Source organism: Toxotes jaculatrix, chromosome 7, assembly GCF_017976425.1.
Source record: "Toxotes jaculatrix isolate fToxJac2 chromosome 7, fToxJac2.pri, whole genome shotgun sequence".
NCBI classification, from domain to species: Eukaryota; Metazoa; Chordata; class Actinopteri; family Toxotidae; genus Toxotes; species Toxotes jaculatrix.
The window spans coordinates 595,105-622,500 of NC_054400.1; the positions used below are offsets into that span (position 1 = coordinate 595,105).

At 45.1% G+C, this 27,396-nt stretch overlaps 2 protein-coding genes across 7 annotated transcripts in view; both read right to left on the bottom strand.

Annotated features, from left to right (window-relative positions):
- Nucleotides 1-312: 312 nt before the first annotated feature.
- Nucleotides 313-6,158, bottom strand: prdm12b (PR domain containing 12b). Its single transcript, XM_041042610.1, has 6 exons — nucleotides 5,903-6,158; nucleotides 4,112-4,177; nucleotides 3,570-3,694; nucleotides 2,897-3,052; nucleotides 1,861-1,975; nucleotides 313-1,197 (listed from the first exon to the last, which is right to left on the bottom strand). The coding sequence occupies exons 1-6, from the start codon at nucleotides 6,156-6,158 to the stop codon at nucleotides 707-709; spliced, it is 1,209 nt and encodes a 402-aa protein (XP_040898544.1). The 3' UTR covers nucleotides 313-706.
- Nucleotides 6,159-17,097: 10,939 nt separating this feature from the next.
- The window catches only part of LOC121184237 (far upstream element-binding protein 3-like), a 16,282-nt gene continuing 5,983 nt past the window's right edge, over nucleotides 17,098-27,396 (bottom strand). The window contains exons 3-19 of one of the 6 annotated variants that reach the window (XM_041041789.1): nucleotides 26,932-26,962; nucleotides 26,547-26,593; nucleotides 26,044-26,115; nucleotides 25,484-25,541; nucleotides 25,219-25,381; nucleotides 24,981-25,079; nucleotides 24,681-24,782; nucleotides 24,475-24,577; nucleotides 23,823-23,923; nucleotides 23,568-23,706; nucleotides 21,056-21,216; nucleotides 20,594-20,664; nucleotides 19,845-19,930; nucleotides 19,409-19,477; nucleotides 18,901-18,972; nucleotides 18,060-18,157; nucleotides 17,098-17,841 (exon numbers count right to left, since the gene is read on the bottom strand). In XM_041041789.1, coding sequence (XP_040897723.1) covers nucleotides 17,833-17,841; nucleotides 18,060-18,157; nucleotides 18,901-18,972; nucleotides 19,409-19,477; nucleotides 19,845-19,930; nucleotides 20,594-20,664; nucleotides 21,056-21,216; nucleotides 23,568-23,706; nucleotides 23,823-23,923; nucleotides 24,475-24,577; nucleotides 24,681-24,782; nucleotides 24,981-25,079; nucleotides 25,219-25,381; nucleotides 25,484-25,541; nucleotides 26,044-26,115; nucleotides 26,547-26,593; nucleotides 26,932-26,962 — 1,481 coding nt within the window. In that variant the 3' untranslated portion in view covers nucleotides 17,098-17,832. Of the gene's footprint in view, nucleotides 17,842-18,059; nucleotides 18,158-18,900; nucleotides 18,973-19,408; nucleotides 19,478-19,844; nucleotides 19,931-20,593; nucleotides 20,665-21,055; nucleotides 21,217-23,567; nucleotides 23,707-23,822; nucleotides 23,924-24,474; nucleotides 24,578-24,680; nucleotides 24,783-24,980; nucleotides 25,080-25,218; nucleotides 25,382-25,483; nucleotides 25,542-26,043; nucleotides 26,116-26,546; nucleotides 26,597-26,931; nucleotides 26,966-27,396 lie in introns of all 6 variants that reach the window. The other 5 variants (XM_041041787.1, XM_041041786.1, XM_041041785.1 and 2 more) reach the window with 5 other exon arrangements.

The following is a 27,396-nucleotide window of genomic DNA, read 5'->3' on the forward strand; positions in this document are numbered from 1 at the left end:
GAGGTCCACAGTCTGAGAAGTGCTCAGTTTATTTCTGATCTGATTGGTTTTCTGTTCAGACAACGTGGCTCGTCCTCAGCCGTCCGGCCGTGGGGAGTCCAGCTGTGGGGAGTCCAGCTGTGGGGAGTCCAGCTGTGGGGAGACCAGCTGTGGGGAGACCGGCCGTGGGGAGTGCGGCCGTGGGGAGACCGGCCGTGGGGAGTCCAGCTGTGGGGAGACCGGCCGTGGGGAGACCGGCCGTGGGGAGTGCGGCCGTGGGGAGTCCAGCTGTGGGGAGACCGGCCGTGGGGAGTCCAGCTGTGGGGAGTCCAGCTGTGGGGAGACCGGCCGTGGGGAGTGCGGCCGTGGGGAGTCTGTGTGTGAGTTATTACCCAGGCAGATAAAATCAGTCGAACAGAGGCTGAAAACCTTTTGAAGTATTTAACCACAAACATCTGCTGAAAACGTTTGAGGGACTCAGGTGTTTGGAGGGATTCAGCCTTTCATTAAAGACTGACCGCAGGACTGATCAGCTGGCTCCCTGGGTAACTCACTACCAGACTACCGCCACATTCCACCTGTCTCAGTTTGTCTCAGTGTTGGAGCTGACGTTTAACTTTAAAGATGCGTCTGTGTCAGTCTGTCAGTCAGTCTGTCAGTCTGTCAGTCAGTCTGTCTGCCTGCCTGCCTGTCTGCCTGCCTGTCTATCTGTCTGTCTGTCCCCCCATCACAGCACCATGGTCGGTATATGATGAACCAGTGATGCCGGGTGAGGCACGGTGGTCAGCTGTGGTGGGTGAGGAACAGGAGGAGGTGAGTGAACTCCTCCTGTTCCTCCGCCTCCCACCACCACCACGCCTCCCCCCTGGGCCCCGGGGTCTCCGGTGGGCCGGTGCCTGGCGCTCTTCTGGTGCGCCCGCAGGCCGGCCAGCTGCGAATACGCAGACTGGCAGACGTGGCACTTGTACGGGCGCTCGCCGGTGTGCAGCCGGACGTGGTTCCTCAGCGTGGACGACTGGCTGAAGCGGCGGTTGCAGAAGCGGCAGACGAACGGTTTGTCCAGGGTGTGGATGCGCATGTGGGAGCGCAGGTTGCTGCGGGAGTTGAAGCCGCGGTGGCAGATGACGCAACGCATGCGGCCCAGGCTGGAGGAGGAGGAAGAGGAGGAGGAGGAGGAGGAGGAGGAGGAAGAGGAGCCTTCACAGGTGTGGAAGTCATCTGTCAGGAGGAGGAGCAGAGGTGTTACAGACTGGTGACAGATGAAAGTGAACTCTGGACAAACGTTCACTGGAAAGTTAAACGGTCACTAAAAGCAACGCGTGAGGAGACAATCAGACCGAGGACGGATTTACAGATCTGAGTGAGACATCACAGCCTGGTCCCCTCAGATACTGTGACACCAGCCGGAGGAAGCTGAGCAGCACACGGAGCTGCTGAAGAACCGCCTGATGTGTGCAGCGTTTTTAAAGATAATTAGAGGAATGCAGAACATCACCAGCCCTTATTTTGAAATCAGGACTTTGTTTTCATTCATCCTGTCCTTTGGCACATTTTGCCCGTTTTTATTTGTCCATGAAGACAAATAAAAAAGTGGACATTGGGCTGAGTTCATTCTGTAGAACAGATTTCCACGTTCAAATAAGGTCATTTCATTTCAGCACTTAGAATTGAATTGAATTTGATCTTTATCTATATCTATATCTATCTATCTATATTTTTATCTGTTTCCTACATGAAGAAGTTTTTATCCTGAAACTATGACACGTGATTAATGATCATGTGTCATTAATACTGAAGCCAGAAGCCTCTGTTCCCTTCAGCTCTGTCAGGATGTGGATGAATTCACAGTCTAATGATCAATCACTGATCAATCATTATTACCGTTCTTGCTCTTCTTGCTCTGTTCATCATCTCCTCCAGGAATTCCAGGGATTCCCAGGAAGGTGTTGTGGGAGTTTCCGTACCAGACCAGCAGCTCCTGGTCTGGAGGGATCGTCTGAGGAGCAAAACATGGAGACTGATCATCCGTCCACTTCAGACAATTTATCCTGTCCTTCAGTCAAAACAAGAAATCTGTATTTTTTTTATCAGTATTTTCTGTGGTTTTGTTTTTTCTCGGTCACCAGCAGAGGGCGACACAGACCTGAACTCCCCCTGCTCCTCCTGTGAAGCTGACCGTTCAGGATCTGTCTGCCTCTGATCTACACGAGGGGATGAGGATCAGTGCTTTAAATACACTGACTTCAGCTCAACTGGTTCAGTTAAAGTCTCTTGTTGCCTCAAAGCTCTCGGTTTGTCTAGATTTTAGATTTGATTTCCTGATTTCTTGATTTGAATTCTCAGCTTTGTGTGAAGCTGTTTGAAACCTGGGTTTTACAAAGTTCTCCAGAAATAAAGATCATTATTTTTATTTTATCATTAAAGCAAATCCAGCCTGTGACCTGCTGTGTTGACGTGTGTTTTACTGCATCCAGTATTATTTTTAATGTTACTATTGACACTTTTCATTATTTATTGTTTACTGCTCCATGCAAACACACGAGGAGCTGATAAAATGATGCAGTGTTTTACTGTTACACAAAGCAGTTGTGTGTAAATTCATAAAATTGGTAAATGACAATAACACACGATGAGACAACATTAATAACGTAACACTCTGAGTTTCTGACCAACACTTTAACTAGGAAATATTTCTGTTTTACTTCAGAGAAATACTGAATGTGGGATTTTTTTTATTTGTAATGGCGTATTAATATTCCACCACTGCTTTCCCATAAATATCACATTGCATGCTGTGTGTATACAGAGTGGTATTACTGAATACCCCGTCCACAGCTGTCCACAGCTGTAACCAGCTCTGTTAAAATGAGAAGTGTGTCTGAATAAAACAGGGCCTGTAGCTGATGCGTTCACTGACCTCCACAGCTTTGTAGAAGATGCTGCTGCCGATCTGAACCACCTCCAGGTTCTGCTCCTGCTCGTTCCTCGCACATTTAATGTACGTCATCCAGCTCCTCTGGTCCTCCTGACTCGCATCGATGAAATACCTGACTGTCCCGTCCTCGTTAAATACCTGAGCACGAGAAGAAGCAGGTTAGTTCACATCACGTCCTGTAACAGCTCTTTACCTGGTTACCTGTTCAGCGAGATGTCAAACAGACACGTGGTGACTGTTAGCTTGTTAGATAACTCCATTCAGCAGGTGTACAGACAGCTGGTTAACGTGTTACAGCTAACTATAATCAGTTAGCCACGCAGTTAGTTATTCAGTTATTCAGTGATGCTTTCTCACAGTCAGCTAGTCAAGTAGTTAGCTATGAATCAACAAGCTGTTTTATTAGTTAGTCAGCAAGTTGTTTGGTTAGTAAGTTCCAGGTGGTTCCAGGTGGTTCCAGGTGGTTCCAGGTAGTTCCAGGTGGTTCCAGCTACATCAGTTATGTGCTTTTTGATTTTTGCTGTTAGTTAAATCAAATAAAATCAAACTAAAATGTTAAATAAATAAATAAATAAACCCATCTGCCACATATCATACACACTGAAATGTGAGGTGAGTGAGTGTAACCACCGACGTCCAGCTAAAGTCACTTTACCTCCCACATCAGGTTGTTGTTCTTGTACAGGTCGATGTGCTCAGGTGAGATGAGGCGTCCGGTGAACGGTCCCATCTCTGTTCCTGCTTTAATCCAGGTTTTAGAGAAAATACCCAAACCTTCTCCTGCAGCAGGACGACAGCACAAACACACACTGTTAGAGCTGTCGCTCACATCCCGACCACCAGCCTCAGCTTCACGGCCTCAACCTGCAGCTGCAGGTGACACACGATTTTCTTCAGGTACATTTCTCGTTTTCAGATCTCAGACTCACACCGAGGATTCAGACCAGTTATCACTTCACAGTTTATCAGTGCTGAATTTTTAATTCATGTTTATCTTTTACTGGGACAAACAATGATAAAATAAACATTTTACACCTTATTCGTGAGCTCAGGTTTTAACATGAGTATATTGACTTTATGGTTTGTTAAAGCAGAAACAGTCGGCAGTTATTAAATTTAAATAAACCTGAATCACGTTCAGTTTCAGGTGTCAGCTCACATCACATTAAAACAGGATGAGAAAGAGGGAAGGTTTACCTGGGACTGAACTCTGGGCAATTATCACCTCACTGGGTAAAACCAGACTGGACAGCTTCTGCACCTCTGAACACACAAACAAGAAAACATTCAAAAACATGAATTCATTTTCAAACAAGTGACGTTTTTATTCTTTTCTTCTCTGAGCAGCGATGAGAAAAACACTGAAATCTGACGAACTGATTTTCCCATTTTGAACTCCGTTGATTTTTTTTCAGATTTTACAGAGAATCAAACGTAAGATGCTGCATCACGATGTTCGCGGTTCTGAAAAGCAGCATTTCCCCGTAAACAGTGAAAGCAACATGAAAAAAGAAAAAGGAGGTTAAACGCTGTTTTTTCTCCTTCAGTAGCCGCATTATGTTCACACCGCTCCCCCCGCTGCCCGCGGAGCCGCGCAGGGAACATCGAAATTCATGACCGCGTTTAGGAAGCCAGGAAATTCAAAGTGAGAGACTTCATGCGCAATATGGACAGAGGAGAGGAGAGAAGGAGAGAAGTCCAGGACACAATTACAACATGGAAAAACACAGGAAACTGCATGAAGTTAAAGTAAGAAATAAAAACCTGAAGAGAAAGAGAGAAAAAAAGTCCGTGGCCTCCTCTTTTCTCCTTTATGTCACAGCCTGTTTCACGCTCTGTCCGGAGCGTGAAACAGGCTGTGACATAAAGAGAAAAGACACTGAAATGGAGATAAAGGCGCCGGGAGATTATCCGAATTTAAAACTAGGAACGAAGAAAAGAAAAACTCATAAAAACCATCAGGAGGAACGTGAGGCAGCGGGGTCACTTCACAGCCGCTAAAGGCGGATTGAAATTCCCGCACAGGGAAAGAAACCAAAAATAATCTGGTAGAAATGAAACGGGAGGATCATAACACCGGATTCAAGTTTTCACGGCTTCTCTGAAATTGTTCTTAACGAATTTTACCAAAAGCGGAAACGAATTTCACGTTAAAATTAAGTTTAAAAAAAAAGAGAGAGAGAGAGAGAGAGAGAGAAAGGCGGAGAGCGACTCGGTTTTCTGTACGGGGGAGATTTGATCTTCAAAAGCGTAGAAAGAAAAAAAAATCTGAACAGAAGAAAATCTCAAATAATTTAGGAATGAATTAAAGATCAACGGGCGTCGGTTCATTAACCGATTCATTAAATATGAGAGTTTAATTTGGAGCCCGTCCATCCGCCTCCTACTGTCCGTTACTGACAAAGTTAAACGGAGCAGCTTATTCTCTCCTCTGCTCTCATTTCCCACTGTTTTCAAACCCTCTTTAAAACTGTTCAAATATTCATTTGAATGTAAAATTATTTTTACTTTTCTTTAAGTAGATTCTACTGTTTCAGTCCGAATCTGCGCGCGAGGTCATGTCAGGGCTTTAATTAGGAAATGAAGATGCTCTTCATCCTTCAGGCAGCGTCACTGTTTTTTTATGAATCAATAATAATAATAATAATAATAATAATAATAATAATAATAATAATAATGATTTTTCTTTTCTTTTTTCCTCACATCAGATGAAATGAGTGCAGCTTCAGCTCAGTCCACTAAAGTCAAACGTGTCTGAAACAGCGTGAAATGACTGTGAGAAGTTCCGCGTGCTGTTCCACGCATCGTGATTCTGAGGATTATTCATTAATGAATCCGGTTTTTCTGCCGCTCAGAGGGAAGTGAAGGCTGCTGCAGGACTCACGCGCTCCCGCCGTCTCACACTTCATTTGATTTGATGTGAATTTAAAGAAGGAGGAAACGAAATCAACTCAACACGGACACACACACACACGTGCGGTGACTGACCTCCGGAGAAGGACTGCGCGAGCACCTCGGCGGTGAACGCAGTCTTGGGGCTCGCGCTCGGGGCGGTGCGGTCCTCGTGCTGCAGGTGATGCTGGTGCGGATGGTGGTGGTGCTGCTCGCCCAGCACGTGCCTCCAGCGGCCGTACAGGAAGCTGTGCAGGATGTCCGAGGTGATGATGTCCGCCAGGGAAAGCGGCTGCTGCGGCTTGAAGCCCGGCTTCAGAGCCAGCGAGGAGCCGGGCAGCACGGAGCCCATGGCGGGGCGGAGGGAGCCGGGAGCCGAAGAGGAGCTGCAGCGGGAGCCGGTGTCAGGGGACCGGAGGAGAAAAATCCTCCAGGAGAAAAAAAACTTTTTAAAAAATCCAGAGAAGTTTTTTTAAGAACAAGAACTCCACCTGTTCTTTTTAACAAAACAAAAAAGAAATCAAGTCAAAACGACGTTAAATGAATCCGGTAACGTCGCTGCAGCTTCTTCCGTTAATTTGTTTAAAACGTTAAATGGTTGAAAATGAGAAAATAAAAGAGAGTAAAGTGTTAACAGAAGTTATGAGGAGCTGAGATAAACCGCGCTGATGGTCAGAGTGTGTGTGTGAGTGTGTGTGTGTGTGTGGGTCTATATACACTCTGGTATCACCTCCTCCAACTTTTCTATAAGAGAGGGGCGGGGGGTGTCACTGTGTGTGTGTGTGTGTGTGTGTGTGTGTGTCCTCCACGCGCTGCTGCCGCCGTTCACCGCTCCGCCTCGTGACACTGTAGAGACACTCAATTAGGACTTAATGAGAAAACAACAGCACAGACCTCAGAGCAGCGGTTAGAGACCTGGTCCTGGATCAGCAGCCGCTCCGGGGCCCAGGAGCCGTTATTCTGTCCATCACTGTTCCACCCTCCGTGCTGTGGTCCCGGTCCCGGTCCCGGTCCCGGACTCTGTGTCAGAATTTATTTAGTGTTCGTTCACAGCTTTAAATGTTTCTGTGTGTTGAGTCACGAACAGACAGAAAAGCTCAGGACGGTCGTTTGACTCCGTCACAGGCCTCAACCAGCAACAACGTTCGTTATCGATTCATCTGACAGGCGTTTTCTTTATTGATCAGCTGATTGATCAGTGAAGAAAATGTCCGAGCACGAACAGTTAAAAACCAAAGATGCTGCGTTCACTGTCAGAGAGAAAGAACGAGAAGCTGAAGCAAGGCCTGACGGTGGAGGCCGGTCCTGTCCTCCGGTCCTGTCCTGTGTGTCCCTGCTTCCGTCTTTGTTTCCTGTCAAAAAAAAGTTTTTTTTTTAACGACTTAAAAAATTGTTACCGATTAATTTCCTGTCAATCGATCAGCTGATGGATCATTCAGATAAGAGCTCTGATCAAACGGAGGTGTGAGGAGGAGGTTAATCCCTCCATGCTGGTCCTGATTCTGCCTCACCTGAAAAATGCGCGCAGCACAGATGAAACTAATGTTGTGCTTTTTCTGTTCTCCATCTCTGCCCCGGCTGCTGGCCTCTGATTGGATGAGGAGAACACCTGAGGAGCTGACTCAGCACAGTGATGGCGGCTGACCTGCAGGAGGCAGCTGACTCCCACCGCCCCGCCCAGCTGGTCAGGAACGGTTTGATCAGGTGTTTATAAGGTGCAGGTGGTGATGAGACACCTGAGGCTTCCAGGTGAACTGTTCCCTGCAGGTTCTTCTGTCTGAAACTGACCGTGACGTTCTCCTTCGTCTCCCAGAGTTTGGTGCGTTTCCACGCGTTGGGATCAGCTGTGCACACGTGTGCACAGGTGTGCACCTGCTTCCTGTCTGTCAGGTCAGGCCCGGTGGCTGATGGTGAGAAGGTCGGGCTCACGGTGGCTGTTCTGGATGTGGTGCACGGAGACAGAGGACAGTGGACACGGCCCTGTTGAGACAGGAAGGAGGAAAAGCACATGATTAAACTGTAAGTACAGCAGAGGCTCAGACCGCAACAGGAAGTCTGGATCCTGCTCTCCAGAGGATGGACAAACTCTACGAGCACTGAAAACACAATTCATCCACACACACGGACGATCAGAGCCACAGCCAGGGCTCAGAGAGGAGGAGGAGGAGGAGGAGGAGAGCGGCAGCAGTGTGAGTGACAGAGCAGGAAAACAGATTAGAGAACAGATCACCAAGACAACAGCTGCTTTCTTCATCCCTCCATTCTCCCCCTCCTGTCGTCTCTCAACAGGATTATTATTCTCTCTTTCACTCTGATCTGTATTTATGAGCTTTTAAACATTTATTGTCGACACTCGTGAGCGCGAGACACACACACACACACACACACACACACACACACACACACACACACACACACACACTCACTCAGAACGTTGTCATTCTATCGGTTGAAACATCAAAATTAATTAAATTAAATTAAATTTGATTTGATTTATTTTGAAATATATTTTGGAATATATATTTTAAATGTTGGATAAAACCTATTTTATATTTCAACACAATTTTAAAAAATAAAAAGAAGCAGCTGAAGCTGAGCTCGTTTTACACTTTGAGCAATTGTGGATTTTTACAGGCTGAAACTGATCTGAGAGCAGATTCTCAGCCTGACAACATGAGAATGATTCGACCTGTTGATGAATCAGAGAAATATTCACCAGAGAGAAAGAAAAGCTGCTTCTGAGCTGCAAATAACTTTTTTTCTGTAAATATTAATATTTTCAGGAGAATATTTCAGATGTCACTTCATGTTTTTATTTCCGTGATTTGTTCTTTTTTAATTAAAACGTGAATATTTAATTTAAAGTATGAAAATATTTTTAAAAACTATTAAATTTATTCATTTTTAATTTAGAAATGATTTAAACATCAATCTTCCACCGCCGCAGTTTCAGAAACTCTCCGCCGGCCTCCACCGCTCCTGCCTCGGCCTCACAAGCTTCAGGCGGCCGGGTGAGTCCTCCAGCCGGCGCTGCGCTCTCCTCAAGCGGCTTCGCCCCCGTCCTTCTCCCCCGCCGGGTTCCCCGGAGCTCCGTGCGTAACGGATCCGTGCCAAACACGGAGGCTGCGCGCTTTTGTCCCGAGACACAGAAGAGAGAGAAAGGAGGGAAAATCCGGGAATAATGGCAGATTTGCAAATGTTTTTCAATTGATTTGACTCAATGAACGCGGGATTTTCTTTTTTCTGTCTCTTTCTTTCTTTCTTTCTTTCTTTCTTTTCGAGGAGCAGAGGAGAGTTTGGCTGCTGCAGCCACGCACGCGGGCCGAGCGGGAGTTTATTAGTGAAGAGCCGCGTTTTTATTGAAGGCGGACACGCTTTAATGAGCTTTTTACAACAATACGCTCTCAGTGAGTGTGTCCCGGTGTCCTCTCCGCCTTTATACTCTCTCTATACAGCCAATAAGAAACCACTTTAGTCCCGAAAAGACGACGGGAAGTCAGGAGGCGGAGGGAGCGGCAGGTGACTGGCACGCGTAAAGACAAGAGAACAACGGCAGGAGAGGAGACAGAGAGGAGCGGGAAGAGGAGAGAGAAGGAGGCAGAGGGGATGATCTGAGGCTGGAGAGGAGGTGAAAGGAGAAGTGAGGAGGAGGAGGAGGTGGAGGTGGTGGGAATGAGCCCAAATGGCGCACTAATATTGTTCCGCTAACGTGATTAAGCGCTGTGTTGCGGCCTCATTAGTATTCATGCGGCCGGACAGACGCAGCATGTGCGCCGCTAATAATCCTCCTTTAAAAAGCCTTTTAATAATGATGAGCAGACGGTCAGCTGCTCAGGCATCGAAATCAAACGCTCCCTCTTCCTCCTCTCTTTGTTCTTAGTCACGGTTTTTACTTTAAGCAGCTTTTCTCACCGCTCTTCATCATCTTCATCATCTTCATCACAAGAGCTTCTTGTTTGTTTGAACGGTTTATTGAAGGAAACACGAAGAAACGACGGTTTGATGTGACCAGGATCCAGAATCAGAGAGAGACAGAGAGACATCCTGTCCAGGTGTATCAGCAGAGTTCAGGGTTTTATCACCCACACAAACCTGAGACAGGTGCTGTGGTCTCTGTCCCTGAGTCCCACAGCACTGCCTACGTATTTCATTCAGTTTTCACGGTTCTCTTGTTGAAGGATCAGGAAGGACGGTGGTCTTGCTTAAATACTGAAGAGTGAGACAGGACACGTGGATGTCTTCAGTTCACAACCAAAAGCACCAACCTCACTGACCCCAACTGAACCTCACAGCAGGTGAGACACAGGACCTGGACCCTGATCTCTCACTGCTTCCACAGCTGATTTCCTGAAAATCACTCCAGAAACTCTGAGGACTAAAACGTTTTCAATGTTTGAATGAGAATAAATCAGGAGACTGGAACAATCCACGTGTCTGAGCTGCTGATTCTGTCCACGGAGGGACACAGACCAAAGGGTCTCATACCTGGGGTCTGTTGACACACTTGGCTCTGATGTCCAGGAGTCGTCCACCAGCTCAGACGTCCTCTCTCCGTAAAGGGTGTAGTAGACCAGCAGATGGACGGGACCATGGAGGAGAGCTGAGAGTCTCTCTGCTGAAACAGACGAGGAACCAGAGACAAACAGCTGCTGAGCACCTGAACCTGTCGTTCTGATTTTCTTTGTGAATAATTTGAGATTCTGACCTGAAGGTGGCGCCGGAGCTAAAGTCAGGAGATCAGCTGGGTTCATCCTCTGAGGAGCAGGACCGCGTCTGTTGTGTTGGACATATGGACGGACAAACGACGACATCTTTAGGTGGAGAAACGATGCAATACATGACCAAAAGTATGTGGACAGCCCTGCCTGGTGTGTGTGTGTGTGTGGGAGGGGGTGTTGGGGTGGGGGTGGGGTGTTGGGGTGGGGCGGGGGTGTTGGGTATTCACGGTGCTTCTTTACTGAAAACTGTGTGAGAAACTTGTCAGTGATCATGGAATCACAGTCACATACGTTCAGCTGTCCACATACTTTTGGCCGGATAGTGTGGTTGATGGCTGGTCCCCGAGCTGCATGAGGAACATTTGGACTCGATCCAGATCACCATTACTTTAATCTTTAATCAGGGCTGACACACACACACACACACACACACACACAGTTCATCTGTACTTACCGAGCTCTTTCCTGTACTTTATGACCACAACACACACACACACACGCACACACACACACACACACACAGACACACACACACAGACACACACGCACACACACACACACACACGCACACACACACACACACACTCTCTGCCAGTAACAGTGGAGTCTTCAGTTCTTGTTGTTTCCTGTCTGATCCATCCATCATCTCTCTTTCATCCATCCCTATCACTTATCTCTTTCATAATAAAAGTCCCTCTCTCAGCCTCTGTTTCACTCTAATTTCTGATTCTGTCAAAATAAAAGTCTCCCATGCACTTTTTAAAATCAGTAACTGTCTCCTCTGACGGATGAACGATTCAGACAGAACAGCTGATAGAGACGATCTCGTCTCGTGTCCTGCAGCTTCTAACACCACCAATAAAAACAAGTAAACAACAAACAATGCCAAACATCCAGTCTGAGGTCTCACAGTTCAAAGTGACGTCTTCAAGGCCAGAGATCGCTCTGAAGAGCTGAACAGCTGGAGTCAGTTCACGCCGACATGACCCTGAAAATGCAGGAAACACAGAGCGTCTGAGTTTTTACAGAGCAGATTTAAAGTCGCTGACTCTTGGCTCAGATGCTCCTCCAGCTACGATCCAGACTAAACACAACCTGCTGTTCCCAGAGGTGAGTAAGTTCTACACAGATGTTTTCTACCGAGCCCCCAAAGACCTGAGAGATCATTTGCTTTTCTTGCACATCAGATTCACAGTGAACAAAAGTCGTTTCAGTGCTGAGAGGTTTGTGGTTTAGCTAATGATTTAAAACATGTCACTTATCTAATGTCTTTAATATCCACATCCTGTTATAACTGTATGAAGATCCAGTTTATACACAAAGTGAGAAGATACTTTATAAGAAAAATAGCTTCCACATCTTCTAACATTTCCTGTAGTTTGTATTTAGTAGTGTAGCAGTATTTGTTGTCCACTGACAACCTGAGGCTGAAAACGGTAAAACCACGCGTCAGATTTACTCTTCAGTTTCTGTGCAGATTTAACACGTCCATCAGTCAGTCAGAGCAGTTTCCCCTCTCCGGGCTTTATGCTAAGCTAGGCTAACCAGCTTCATCTGTAACGTACAGACATGAGAGCAGGATCAGTCTGAACTCTGAACTCAGGAGACCAGAGTCAGAGTCAGTTTTACTGTCAGTACTGCCACATGTGCTGGACATACAGAGGACATTCCATTTCTCTCAGACCCACAAGATTAAAGAGAGAGAAGATTGAAAAAATACAAAGAATAAATAAAAGCATAAAAAAGAGGAGGGTTTACCTGCATGTTGAACTCTTCAACCGCTCGTCTTCCTCTCATCCATCCATCCATCCGTCCATCCGTCCATCCGTCCATCCGTCAGTGCAGTTTCATTGGTCCCTGGAGGTCAGCAGGTCTGTGTGTGTGTGTACGTGTGCGTGTGTGTGATTACAGTAATGTCTTAATGACAGATGACATCACACCGTCAGTCAGACCATCTGTCTCCGCTCTGGGAACATGAATAAATGATAAATCCCACATTTCATGTCAGGACATGAAAAGATGCTGTGATGAGAGCTCACACACACACACTGACCCTGAGTCAGTCTGAACACACACACACTCACACACACACACACGCACACACTCACACACACTCACACACACACACACACACACACACACTCACACACACACACACACACACACACACACACACACACTCACACACTCACACACACACACACACACACACACACACACTCACACACACACACACACGCACTCACACACACACACACACACACACACACACTCACACACACACACACACACACACACACACACACACACACACACACACACACACACACACACACACACACACACACACACACACACACACACACACAGAGGTCCTGCAGCAGTTGTGAGGACATAATGCTTTCTTGAATCCCTCTGCTCTCTTGCTCTGATCTGAACATTAACACAAGTAAGGTCTGGTCACGGAGTGAAGTCTTCATGGTGCGTACCGACTGCTGAACTGATTTTTCAGTTCTTCCATTGGCTCACGATGGTTAAGTTTCAGGTCGTTTTCTGGACGTGCAGTGGGCAGAACCTCAAAAGATCAATAATTAACTCTTTATATCTCATTTTTTAACTCATGAAAAAAGACGTTTAAAAATGACATTTTGTTGTTTTAGTGGCACTTATGTGCCGGACTATTTCCTGGCTTGAACAAGTTGGCAGACAACCAGCGGAGGCGCCACATATTTTCTGATCAGAGCCAAGAAACAGTTCACTTCCTTAAAGGTCAAACTATTCCTTTAAGTCTGACTTCAGTAAGTCAGACACGATTCAATGACTCACTCAAGTCTGACGTACTGAAGTCAGGGTTCAGCTCGTTGCAGTGTCCTTAGACGAATAATTAAACAATGAACATGATCCTGTGAGACTTCTCCAGGACAACGTATTGTTTTCTGTGACGCTGTGGTTCATTTTAATTCCCATAATTTAGTTCAATGTGCTTTTTACATTTTTGAAATCCTTCGTGTGTCAGAGATAAAAACACAGTCAGTCAGAAAGAATGAGCCTGTTTATTAGCCCTCATGTTAATCATCATCATCATCATCCATCTTCCTCTTCCTCAGCCACCGACAGTCTCGTGGCTTGGCTTCATACACAACTCTATCTGTCAATAGAATCTAATAGAAAAATCTGCAGGTTACAGTTAGGACATCTGTCCATTAGAAAAACAACAGAAACCAAGAAACCAAAAAGCTCCCGGTCACCCCTTCAGGACGAGGGGTCGGGACTAGGAAGATCTATACTGGAGTGGACGGGTGATGTGTCCAGTCCTGGTTCTGGGATGTTGGGAGGCTTGGGGTGACCCATTGACCAGCTGGTTGCTGGTGTAGTCCACAACAAGCCTGGAACTGGGTCTGGACACCAGGCCACCGTCCACTCTAGTGTTTTTTTTTTAATAATTTTCCGGGGATTTAAACCCCTTCACTACATTTCTCCTCGCCTCAGAGCCACCACGCTAACAAGCTGTGGGACTGTTCAACACGCCTGCGACGATAATGCTCAGCTCGTGGCGCTTTTGTAATCACATGGTCCGATTACAGACGTGTTGAAGAACATCACATCCTGTCAGCTTTTTAACGTGGCAACATCTAGACAGAGACAGACAGACAAGGAGAAGGGATAGAGACAGTTAGCCTAGCAGTCTTGAGAATATAACATACTCAGCTTCTCTTTGCAAGTCGGTTAGACACAACATGTGAATTAAACAATATCATTTTTAACAGGATAACAAAGTACATTTGTTTTACTGGAGAGCACCCGCCAGAGAGTGGAAATTTACACAAACCATATTATCTTATCGACAAACTCAATATTCATAACTGGATTAACAGATTTAAATAGACCCCTGTACAGGAGAACTCATTATTATTGTCGTCATTATTATTATTATCGTCATCATCGTCACACGTACAAGAAGCAGAACCACTGATTCAATATTCAACTCAACAACAGCCAGATCTCCCTCAATGCCAGACAAACCTCTCTGTGGTCCGACACACAATAAGCTAACAAACACACAACACTCCGAAATAGAACCAACGCACAAAGACATCCAGACAGATGACAAACAGTGCTAACAAATGTACAGCCAAGGCTGGAGTTACACCTACGAAGATGCGTCTTTCTGAGTTTATACAAAGAGTCAGACTCAAACTCCCACAAATCAACAATAAGCATTAAAAAAGCTAATTAGAAGTGGGTTTGAAACAAACGCAAAAAATACTTTATGTTCGTACATGTATAACATAACCATGCAACAACAATGCACATGTTCGAGAAGCATAATCCAGCTTTAACATAACACACAATACACTATGTTCAGCTAATGCATACACACCTGACAGCTCACACACACTACTAACAAACACAGCTAAGGCTGGAATAACACTTCTTCAAATATATGTCTCTGTGAATTAATGCAAAAAGGGTGTAGCTGTAGGCCGAATCTTAAAATAAAAAAAAAAAACATCAACAGTGTGAGTTAAACAAGATATTAGAAGATCCAAAGAGGGAAGTGAAACAAAAAATACTTTTACATTTGTACTTTTACAAGTATAAAAAAAATCCATGCAAATGACAACTGTGCACGTATGAGAAGCATAATCAAGCCTTAGCATACACACCAACATACAGCTAACATGTTTTAGCTGCTAACGCCCAGACATACAGACCAGATAACACACGCTGCTAGCAACCACTGATTCCATTATGTCTGGAATAATACAAAGATACACAAAAATGTCTCTGTGAATTTTTGAAAAGAGGCCAACGCTCAAATATTCCAAATATAAACGTGCATTAAAAAAGCTAATTATCCAAATTCCTGCTGGGTGGTGAGTTCAAAAAGGAAAAGAAAAAAAAACTTACAAATATTGATTTGTCATTTGGTCAATAAGGTAAAAAAAAAAAAAAACAACTGTGAAAAATATTCATTCAAATTTCCCAAAGCCCAAGGTGACGTCTTTAAATGCCTCGTATTGTCCAATAAGAGTTCACTGTTGTAAACAACCACAGAAAGCAGAATATATTCTCATGTGAGAGGCTGAAACCACAAACTCACACATTTTTAAAAGAATTTACTCAAAGTAGTCTGATAACTGCAGCTCGATAAAAAGATCTCTGAAATGACACTTGCATGTTCAAAAAGCATAATCCAGCATTAACAGACAAACAACATACAGCTAACACACACCACACATCCAACACCAAAATACACGTTCACAAAACACACCGTTTAGCTAATGAACATTCAGCACCATTAAGCCGCAGCACACACAACATGTTCACACAGCCAGCAGAATCTGTTTGTAACCAACATACAACACACCATGTCGACTGAATCAGGATGGATTTGGGAACATTACTCAAAGGCGTTAACCCCTTTGCTAGTTATGTAGTTTTAACAGATAAATGGATGTTTATTACCTAGTTCTAATCATTTTACATTGTTTTGGAAATTCCTCAGCAAGTAAAATTAGATACAAACAGTGTATAGCATCTTTTTAATTAGCATAATGTAGTGCTGCAATGCTTAGTTAATTAACTGATTAATCGGTCAACAAAAAACTATTTTGATAACTGCTTAATATTTTTGGTAATGCTTGGAACAAGTATTTGTTGGTTCAAGATTCACAAATGTGAGTATTTTCTTTGTTGTACACGTGTTACGGTAAAGTGAATATCTTTGGGTTTTGGACTATTGGCAGAACAAAACATTTAAACAGTCCTTTTTCACAATTTTCTGATCAGCAGATGAACTAATGAAAATAAATGTTGGTTACACTGCTTTGCTGGTAGTTCTATTAATTGCAATTAGGAGACTGATGTAAACGTTCTCATTCAGCTGTGTACTGACTATGCGATATGTTGTGAGTGCGGCATAAAGCAAAGTTGACTAGCGCACAATTAGCTAAAAGCTACACATCCAGCTAACACACACTGGACACACAGAAACAGCTCAGCCACCAAAATTTCTAACACGTGTTCAGTAGAAAAAACCAACTGTTGAGCTAACTTTCAATGCTCACACTCCTTAACTAACACATACTATGTGTACTGAGACATCTTTCAGTTAACTTGTAAGGTCAGCTAACACATAATTTAGCCACCACAGTTATTCTGATAACATTTAGCTAACACACAAACACACCATACACCTAACAGAAACTGTTCAACCACCACACTCATCCAGCTAACACACAGTTGAGGTAACACGCACCTTTTTGCTACCTGACATTGTTTAGCTAACTAGCGCATTTAGCTAATGCGCTCACTTAGCTAATACATCGCTAAAAGAATCGATAACTTCATTGTTCAACTCCTAACACTTCTGCTACAAAGAAATCGGTAGAGTAGAAATGCAGAACTAAGTTACAACAACAATAATAAAGTTTCGCTCTGTAAGAAAATAGTATTTTTCCCGCTTTTTGTAATTAAAGTCGAGGTGGGGAAACGTGGTGTCGGCTGGAGGTTAAATCCTGTGGAGGACACAAAGTGTTTGACCACAGAGAGATCTGGCTTTAGACAACGCAATATAAATCGTCATTTATTCATCATTACATCATAAAAACTAAAGAATCACTATTGAGATACAGGAATAAGAACTATCATCAAACCAAAAAGAAAACAATAAACGCGTCATTGCACCTCCAAGATGGCGACTAAACAGGTAAAATTAGATCGAGAACAAACAGACCCGGCGAGCACAGATTTAGTACAAAAAACAGTTTCTCTGACGGTAAAACATTACATTTCCATCCGACGCTATTAAAATATTTCTATGCCAAAATAAAAAAAAAAATAACTGAGAGTCAACACACACAATCTGACGCATGCTTTAAAACATTATCATAAACAAAATAATAATAATAATAATATCTGATTTTCTTACTCAAGACTGCTAAGCCTTATACCGGTTTCTTATTGGAAAATAAAACTAGACAAAATATAGATTATACTGGATTTTTTTTTTGTTCAAAGCCACACTGATACATCTTTAAGTTCAAGTTTGATAAAAAAATAAAACAAAAAGAAAAACCAGGTCTACACTGTGGAGAGACCAGAGGCTAGTCCAAAAAAATCTGCCCCACAAAATATCAACTTTGTAAGGTTAAAAAACAGAAAGAAAAGAGTTCGTGATTTTTCAGTTAATCCTTAGTTTTTCTCTACAAAAGGAAGGAGGAAGCGGCGGAGCGTTGCTAGGAAACCCCGATTTCGGTTGCCATCAACGACCATCCGAGGCCTTCACCGGCGAAGGAGGAGCCTCTAGTGATCCTAAAGAGACAGAAGACACTGTCAACCAGAAAGCACAGACAAGAGTTCCGTGTTCGAGCCACCCACACGGTTTCAGTCCCCCCGATGGATCCAGGACCAGCAGAAAGTCCTGCCTCAGGGGAACCTGCTTTAAAGGAACCAGCAGGAACCACAGCCAGGTTCCTGCAGGCAAACGACAGGTAAGCTGGCAGGTTCCTGATCGGTTTCCTGTGTGTTACCTGTATCTGGGCTGGGTTCCACAGGTAGGGCTGCTGTCTGTAGTATTCTGCTAATGCTGCAGTGTAGTCTGGCACCGAACTCTGCTGAGACGACTGACCTACACACAGAAAGCATGGATTAACATTAGGGCTGGGAAATATGGACCAGAAGTCATCTCTCAGTGTTGTTAGGCTGAATGGTGAGACACGAATTTCTGAACAGTCTCTGACTGTCCATCTGAGAGAAGCTGATCAGCCTGTGGCAGATCATCTTAGTCTCCATTAGTCACTATTACTGTGAGGTCACAGCGATAAGTTTAATTGAGCTGGGAGTAATTAGAGTCTGGTCCTGGGTTTCACCCCTCAGTCCACATGCCTCTCTGAGAGGAGACCTGGGGCTCGACTCAGGACTGAGACAAGTCCTTCCAGTCCTTCTTCATGTGTTTTTCATGTTAAAGGAAAACACATGTAATAATACTGACTCTCCTTCTAAAAACATTCAGTATACAGAGGCAGTGACGCTCACACAGAGCTCTGTGTAGTAACGATGCAAACACAGCATTAGCTTTCAGTAAGAACCAGAAATCTATCCATGAAGCTAAACAGAATCTTCAGAGGGTTTGGAGCACTGATAGTGCAGCAGCGTTCACAGCATGTCTCATTTAGTCTCAGTAAAAATCCATAATAACTGGTCCCTTCCTATGTTGATATAAATACATATAAATATCTTTGTAGTGTTCTTCTGGAACCAAACCTACACCTCAGCTGTTTGATCATCATCCACCTTCTCCCTGATGTGATTTACATGCTTTATCATTTGCTCAGTGTTGTCACGGGACAGAAACACAGTCGGGTTTCATACTCTGTTTCTTGTAGTAGTCCTCCCAGGCCTTACTGTAGTCTGTCATCAAGCTCTGAGGCTGGTTCTGCTGACCTACAAATACACACAAACACAGTGAGTCTGACAGTGTTCATACTGAACTTACTGCAAATTGCCCACCTCAAGAAACCTTCCACCTTCATTCATTCATTCATTTTCGATGAATGAATGTTGAGCATAAAATCGGACTGGCTGCACGCGTTTCACACTGCAGGAACCGCCGGAGCTCAAAGGTGAGTTAAGACTATCAGCAGCAGACTGAGCAGACTCCTGTCCTGTCATTACTGACAGAGTCATCCAGACCACGCCCATTCACAGCGGATCACTGTTTACCTCCCTGCAGTGACCGTCACATGACGTGGACACCATGATTCACTGAGTCACAGACACACAACTTCAGATGAACCTCAGAGGAGTGTATCTCAACTAAAACTGATTTTACAACCTGTGTTACCCTGCTCTGTGTGTGTGTGTGTGTGTATGGACTTGCCTAGCTTCTTATAGTACTGCTCCCATGCTTTAGAGTAGTCCATCTGTCCTGTCTGAGCCATACTGTGACCTACACACACACACACACACACACACACACACACACACACACACACACACACACACACACACACACACACACACAAAGAGAGTCTTAACTGCTGGACTCAAAAAAAACCTGTGTGTGTTTACGTGTGTGTGTGTGTGTGTATGTGCATCTGCGTGTATGTGCAGTTTGCTGTGTGTGTGTGTGTGTGTGTGTGTAGGTACACACCCTACCCTACCCTGGCTTCAGCAGGACGTAACAGTGCGCTCCTCAGTCAGTAATTAAACCAATTCTCATTCTACTTCATCATCCAGTGAATATAAAACTTTTCTGTACCTGATGTGTGTGTGTGTTTATGTAAAGTGTGTGTGTGTGTGCGTGTGTGTGTTACCGGGGTCTTGTTGTCCAGGGTTTTGCCAGCTGGTCTGGTAGGTGTTTCCCCAAACACCTGTCAGGAAGGTTTGCCCACTGCCACAGCTACACACACACACACAACACATACAGCTCAATAAAACACACTGCTCAGTGCCCAGTTACTCAAACACACAGTGGGTTTACACATACACAACAGCTGTGCGCCAAAGTTTGGACACTCTACTTAGAACAGACTTCCACATAGGTGGGTGAGGTCTGCTTTGGATCATGGTCCTGTTGTTGAAACCAGCGCGTCTTCACTGCGACCGTCCACCTGCAGGACGTTCACTGGAATCTGTTCATCATTTGCCTGGACCTGGCTAACACGTCCCAACAAGTCAATTAAGGCCTAATGAGTTAATGAGTGCTGTACACGCAGAAGGCGGCCCGCACCGTCACACAAACTCCACAATTACTGCTTATTTTCTATTTTTGAAGTTGATGAAATGAAAAAATCACAGAGCTCTGACATTTGAAGAAAGCCTGATCTTTAGTGTGTGTCTGCTGCAGGGGCTGGATCCTCCTCTGTCCACTTCAAAAATCATCAAGCACAGAACAACAACATCAATCGTTCTTCATATCTGCTAATTCATTTACTGCTGCTTTTCAGCAGTGTGGTGAAATCAGTGGTTCATGGTCCCGATTTTCACTGTGTTGATTTACAGCTTTTGAGAGCATTGAGCCATCTCACACAGTTTTGTGTGTGTGTGTGTGTGTGTGTCTTACTTCTGGTGTGTAGCAGGGCCCTGGGTGAAGGGGCTGAAGCCAAAACCTCCATTACTCATAATACCTGAACCCTGCAGGAAGAGAGAGGAAAGTTTTATTTTCAGTATCTTGTTTCACCACGTTTCACACTTATTACATTCCACCTTAAATCACATTTATCACATTCCACCTTAAATATACCATTCCACAATCGTCACATCATTGTCTGATGCGTTTTGTTTAATTTGATGATTTTTGAATGGAGTCTGGTGAGCAGCTGTTACAGTTGGAGGATTATTGTATTTTGTAACATCATACAGTTTGAACAGTGTGTTTCAGTGTATTTGTTATTGTTTTATTACCTGTCATTCTGTGTTGTGTTTTTTATTTGCAATTATTTCTTTGATGTTTAATAATGCAGACTATTTAAGACAGGACACAGAAGTTAGTATTATTGTCTTGAGGTGCGCTTGTTTTGCATACCCCAATCTTGTCGTCTATGAGCTGGCGGGCCAGGTCCATCTGCTGGGCGGTGCCTCTGATGGTGAAGACCCGAGTGTTGGGGTCGGTGGAGGGGGGAGGGTTCCTCTGTAGCTCCACATGAGCTCCAGACTGCTGGTTAATACTCTTAATGGTTTCCCCTCCTACACACACACACACACACACACACACACACACACACACACACACACACACACACACACACACACACACACACACACAGCATTATACCAGCATTTTGACTTCGTGGTGGCTCAGATCACAAACTGGTCCAGTTCACACACATTTCCAAACAGGAGTCACTAACTGGCTGAACCAGTGAACCCCCCCCCCCCCTCCCTCCTCCCTCCTCCCTCCTCCTCCCTCCTCCTCCTCCCCCTCCTCCCTCCTCAGCAGAATATCCTGAGGTCATTAACCCTTTGTTACCCAAATGAAGAAACCGTTAATAGACCTTTTATGAGGTGAAGAAAAGAGTGAGTGAGTGAGTGAGTGAGCGAGCAGGCTGAAGGTTTCCCTCCTCTGAATAAACCTGAACACTGTGCAGACCAAACACAACATTAATGAACCCATTAGCTGTGCTGTACCAGAGTTAGCTCGCAGCTCATTTTCATCTGCAGTGAAAACCATCACATCCCACGTTTACACAATGTGAACTGTGTGTTAGACAAAATAAAGGCTAATTAATTATCTGACCTAAGTTTTTATACAAATATTTTCCATTTTAAATCCTGTAAGTTTTCATTTGGCAGCACTGTAACCTACTAAACATGAAGCTGTTCCTGATATTAAGATTTTTCATTTATAACAATCTAATGTTGAAATGTAAGTTTGTCTTTTTGTCTCCGTGTGTTTCACATCACTCCGTCATTATTTCTCACATTTTACTGACTAAATAATGAGCTGACTCATCAAATATCTCTCCATCAATAAGTAACTAATAAACTCTAATCTATTTCAAATATCTGTCATCAGATCAAACTGAAAATCAATTAAAGACACTTTTGATCAACAGGCTTCAGTGTGTGTGTGTGTGTGTGGGGGGGACAGTGGGACTGTCCAACAGAAAGTCCTGACAAACAGTACACAACGAAACACACACACCATATGGTGTCTAAACACTGGGTACTTGACATCGTTTTTCATTGCTGCTTTTATTTTGTAAGCTGCTGCTCGACCCTCTTGACCTCCAAAACACAAATGCATGCGTGTGTACACAGACACACACACACACACAGACACACACACACACAGACAGACAGTGGCTGGTGAATGGCTGATGTGGTGAATGGCTGACGTGGTGAATGGCTCTGGTTCATCCTGAATCTCTGTTGCTGTTAGTTGTGCAGTTACTGAGTCGCCTCAGACGTTTACAGATGTCAGGAAATCTAAAATGTCCTCAGCTGTAGCTCGTGTTTAACAACGCCGTCGTCATGAAAACACTGATCGGACAGACGGATTGTTAGCAGCCAGTCCTCTGGACCACAGCCAGGACATTTTTTTAAACCAATAATGGGAAATAATTCAGTTTCAGCTGAGGGATGTTGTCGGATGCAGGTCAGAGATAAACTGCTGCACTCATCATGATCCTGATGCAATATATTCCCAATGTGATAAAACACTTTATGCAAGTCAGTCAGACAGAGTGACTATAAATGAGACACAGTTAAGCAAAGTACTGATGAGGATGAGCACGCCGACAGCACACGCGTGGCCTTACACCTGCTCACACGACAGCGCAGGATCTCTCTGGCGTCTCTAAGCTGCGGCCTGCTCCGCTGTCAACCACCATCACTGTTTACCTGGCTGCACCAGTCTTACCTCCCACAGAGGACAGGTATCGGTTAGCTTACCTGTGTGTCTGCCGGAGGAACCAGGGTCTAAATGAAGGTCCAGTGACAGTTTTAGACCTAAAAGGTTCCTGCTCTCGGGTGGCACTTTCTGAAGGGCCGAACATGGCTGAATGGTCAAGTACGATGGTTTTCTGTCAACTTGGCATTTTTAAAAAACCTAAAACTGCAAACACGTTTCCCAGTGATCAGGACAGAGCAGCCGAACACACCTCACAGGCTTTGCTCTCCCATTCTGCACAAATGGAGTAAAAAGCAGCGTCATACGTTTGACACGAGTGCTGGAGGAACTTTGACCTCTGGGCACATCAGGAAATTTGAATTCCTGCACCTTAAGAGAAACTTTTCATGAGTCACGTCCCTCGATCTGTCTGATCACATGACAGGACAGGCCCAGCTACAGGAAGCCTGATTCTTTACTGTTTAGTCAAGAAAATAATTAGCAGATTCACTGATAATGAAAACTGCTGCAGCACCAACAGTGGCCAGCAGTGGTCAGTAAAAACTTTTCACACATCACAGTCATGTCATGTCACAGGTGGCAACACGCGACCACATCAGAAACACAACACCCACGGCGGCGCCATCACGCCCTCAGTCACACGCTCATTTCTGTCGGAGAGACTGGAGCACATTTCTCCTCCTACCTTTGCCGATGACCAGGCCACACTTGTCAGCAGGGATGGTGTAGGTCACTTCCTGTAGAGGACCAGGAGAGCCCATAGTCCAATCACCACGACCTCTGACCCTCCCGCCCCGCAGGGCTGAGCCGAAACCATCACGCTCCTCCAAAAAAACACGAAAAATGAAAAGGTTTATAGTGCAGGTCATCAGTGTTCAGTGCAGCCTAAACTCCCCTGTGTGTGTGTGTGCGTGTACGTGTACGTGTGTGTGTGTTTCACCTGAGCGGTCTGGATGAGCTCGTTGATGAGGTGGACAGCGTGCTGACAGCGGTCTGGCTGTCCCATCACCATGGCAACACGCTCTGGACTGATACCATCATCTGGATGACAGACACAGAAGTCAGAGGTCAAAAGGTCAGAGGGTTAAACTGGATCATCAGTTATAATGTAAACTGGATTTTCAGTGTAAACAGTCACGCCTTAAACTGGATTACACTGGAGCAAACAGGCTAGTTTGGATTATGCTGGTATTACCAGACCAGTTTTGATTCAGATTATAGTGATGTAGACAGTTTTAAACTGGATCACACTGTTGCAAATAGGTCTGGTTTTAACTGGATCATACTGGTGTAAAAAAGCATGACTTAAACTAGATTAGATTATACTAGAACAAAAAGACCAGATGTAATTTGGATCAAACAGGTTTAACCAGACCAGTTTCAAAGCAGATCGTACTGATGTCAACAGACTTGTTTTAATCTGGATTACACTGGTGTGAACCTACTCTGATACGGATTATACCTGATTTGAGTTGACTAGATTTAAAGTTGATTATACTGATGTTTGAAGTGAATTATGCTAATCATCATTCAACTGGATTTTAATGGTGCAAGCAGACCATCTTTATATGGATTTACTGGTGTGAACAGACCTGCTTTAAACTGGATTCGGACTCCTGCGTCATTCTGGATCTTCTTGATCATTTCTCCATTTCTGCCGATCACAATACCAACAGCAAACCTCGGAACTGGAACCTGGAAAAAGACACAGCATCTTTCAGCACTGATTCAGAGGAGACTCTTTCCTGCTAACTGCTAGCAAATGCTAACAGCGTGCATTTGTGTGTGCGTGTCGTACATCCAGGCTGGTTCCTCCCAGTCGGGCACTGAAGTCGTTGCGTCCTGACCTAAAATCTCCGTCCTTCTCCCTGATCACTTCCAACACCAACTCCCTCGCTGCCTGAAGGCGGAGAGGGAACAGAGTCGTGTCAGACGTGTGTGACTGTGTGTGAACTACATATTTGTGAGGCTGAGACACAGACTGACATTAGACTGGGTTCAGATTAATCAGGTTAGAATTAGTTCACGATGCAGTTAGGACGCAGGGGACGGGAACGTGTCAGCGAGGGTCCTCACAAGGTCACAGTAAAACGTGTACCTGCACTTTGTACGGGTCTCCAGAGATACGAAGGGGTTTGTCAGCTCCTGTCGGCATCGGACCGTCCTGGATCATCATCATCTTTACTCCTGCTCGCTCCTGACACACACACACAGAGGTAAAGGGAAAGCTTCAGTGGGTGTATGGTTTGTACTGGTTTTGGTACTGGTTTGTGTTGGCGTGGTGTCGTCGGTCGCTGTCTCTGCCTCATCCTGCTGCGTCCTGTCAGACACTGTACCTGCAGCTGTTTGATGGTGTCTCCTCCTCGGCCAATCACCAGCCCCACCTTACTGGCCGGGATCAGCATCTCCTGCACCGAGGCCCCGCCTTCTCCATCACCATGGAAACCTGGACCGTTCCTACAGCGGTCCACAATCTGGACCAGCAGCCGCTTTGCCTGCCTGTAAACGCAGACATACAAACACACACACAGGAGTTTAGCAGCAGGTGGAGGTGAGGAGCTGATGAAGTTAGGAGGTAAAGGTGGATGTTTAGAAACCTACTCGATGCTCTCCGGAGTTCCGGTCAGAGAACACGGCCGCTCCATCAGACCTCCGCTGTCTGCACACACACACAGTCACACACATACATGTAAGTTACACAGGTACTTCAACCTGTCCTTCCACGCTGCCCGTCATCCACTTCATCTTTCCTGAGTGTAACTTCCACAGAACAGAGACGTTCAGTTTTAGAAGAAGAGGCCAATGAGAGAAGCAGCAGCAATGTCTGAACCTGCTGTTTAAATATACCTGAGCTCAGGTTTCACACCTGAGACACACTAAACCCACAGAGGAACTCAGGACAGTTCTCCAAGATGCTGGAACAACCTGCCTGACAGGGAGAACTGATGCTGGTTTAAAAGTGAAGAGGCGTCACAGTAAATCCTGATCTGATTCAGGTTCTTCTCTTTGAAGCAGTTTGGATGAAACGAACTGAGAAATAAAAACTATTCACGGCTTTATTTTTGAAAACATCCTGACTTTACTTTCACTGCCTGAACCTTCTGCACAGTTTGTATCGTAACAGTGAACCATCACTCAGTAGAACCGGACAGACGTCTCACCAGCAGCGATCTGGATCTTGCAGCCAGACTCCAACTGGATCCTGGTGATCTGTTCTCCTCCTCTACCAATAACTGGAGGAGGAGAAGGAGGAGAAGGAGGAGAAGGAGGAGGAGAAGGAGAAGGAGGAGAGTAGGGTTATTTACAGTGAAATTACTGCTTTCAGTTGTTTTTGTCCATGTAAACAATCGTTTTGATGAAACAGCACAACCAAAAAAAATCTTTTCCAATGATGGAACATGGTACGACTTTAAAATGGCAGCGTCGTGTTCTGGTGACAGACACGGCTCGGTGCCGGGCGGCTCGGGTGGAAAGGGTTCAGGGCTCTCGGTCGGGTTCTGGGTGAGATGGAGCAGTCAGAAACAAACGCTGAAGGGCTGAACACTGGATCGCTGCACCGGTCTCATCAGTTCAGCTGCTGCTCAACACTAAAATCTGATTGGACGACAAAACCCTCAGACACCTGACCAGCAGCACTGACTGAAAGGTCAGAGGTCATACTTACTGAAGCCCACCATCCTGTCGGGGACCTTGTAATCCTCTGTGATTACCCTGCTGTAACACACACACACACACACACACACACACACACACACAGACACACACACACACACACACAGACACACATACACACACACACGTTAACATCCAGGTCACACAGAAACCCCACAACCCTGCGTGTGTGTGTGTGTGTGTGCGTGTCGATAAGTGATTATGTTGATGCAGACTGTAGGAGGGCAGATCTATAACACTTATCTACTGTTACACACAGACACACACACTGATGTCTATTTGCAAACAAAAGTATGATGCATGCTGAATGTCATTATCCGTGTTGCCGTGCTGTGTGCATGTGTGTGCGTTTGATCAATATGAACTGCTGCTCGTACCTTTGATGGCCCATGGCTGCTAGCTGGTTACCTACTGAGAGACAGAGACACAGATTAGACATGAATGCAGCTTTTACTGCAGCATGAGAGATCTGATGGAGCTGCTGGACAAAACGAAGCCTGAGCCCCGTCAGACAATCGTGTTGCTGCAACACGACAACGGAGAAAAAAACACGACGTGCTTCTGTTCCACCTGCAGCTGCGACGTGAGATAAGGACAGCGCCCAGAATTATTCTATCGAGTTCTTATTGGAATCCAATCTCTCTGTTCCTCAGTGTGTTCCAGGAGAACACCCGAGCTGTCCGTGGTCTGAGTGACTGTCCTCAAATCACCTCGAGTCTTCACACCTGTACTAAGTTAATACCTGTTAATACCAGGTGTGAACAGGGCCTACGTCAGCTACAACATTCTAGTTTAGGTGGAGGATTCTAGCTCAGGTTAAAGGTTCTTGGCCTGGTAGAAGG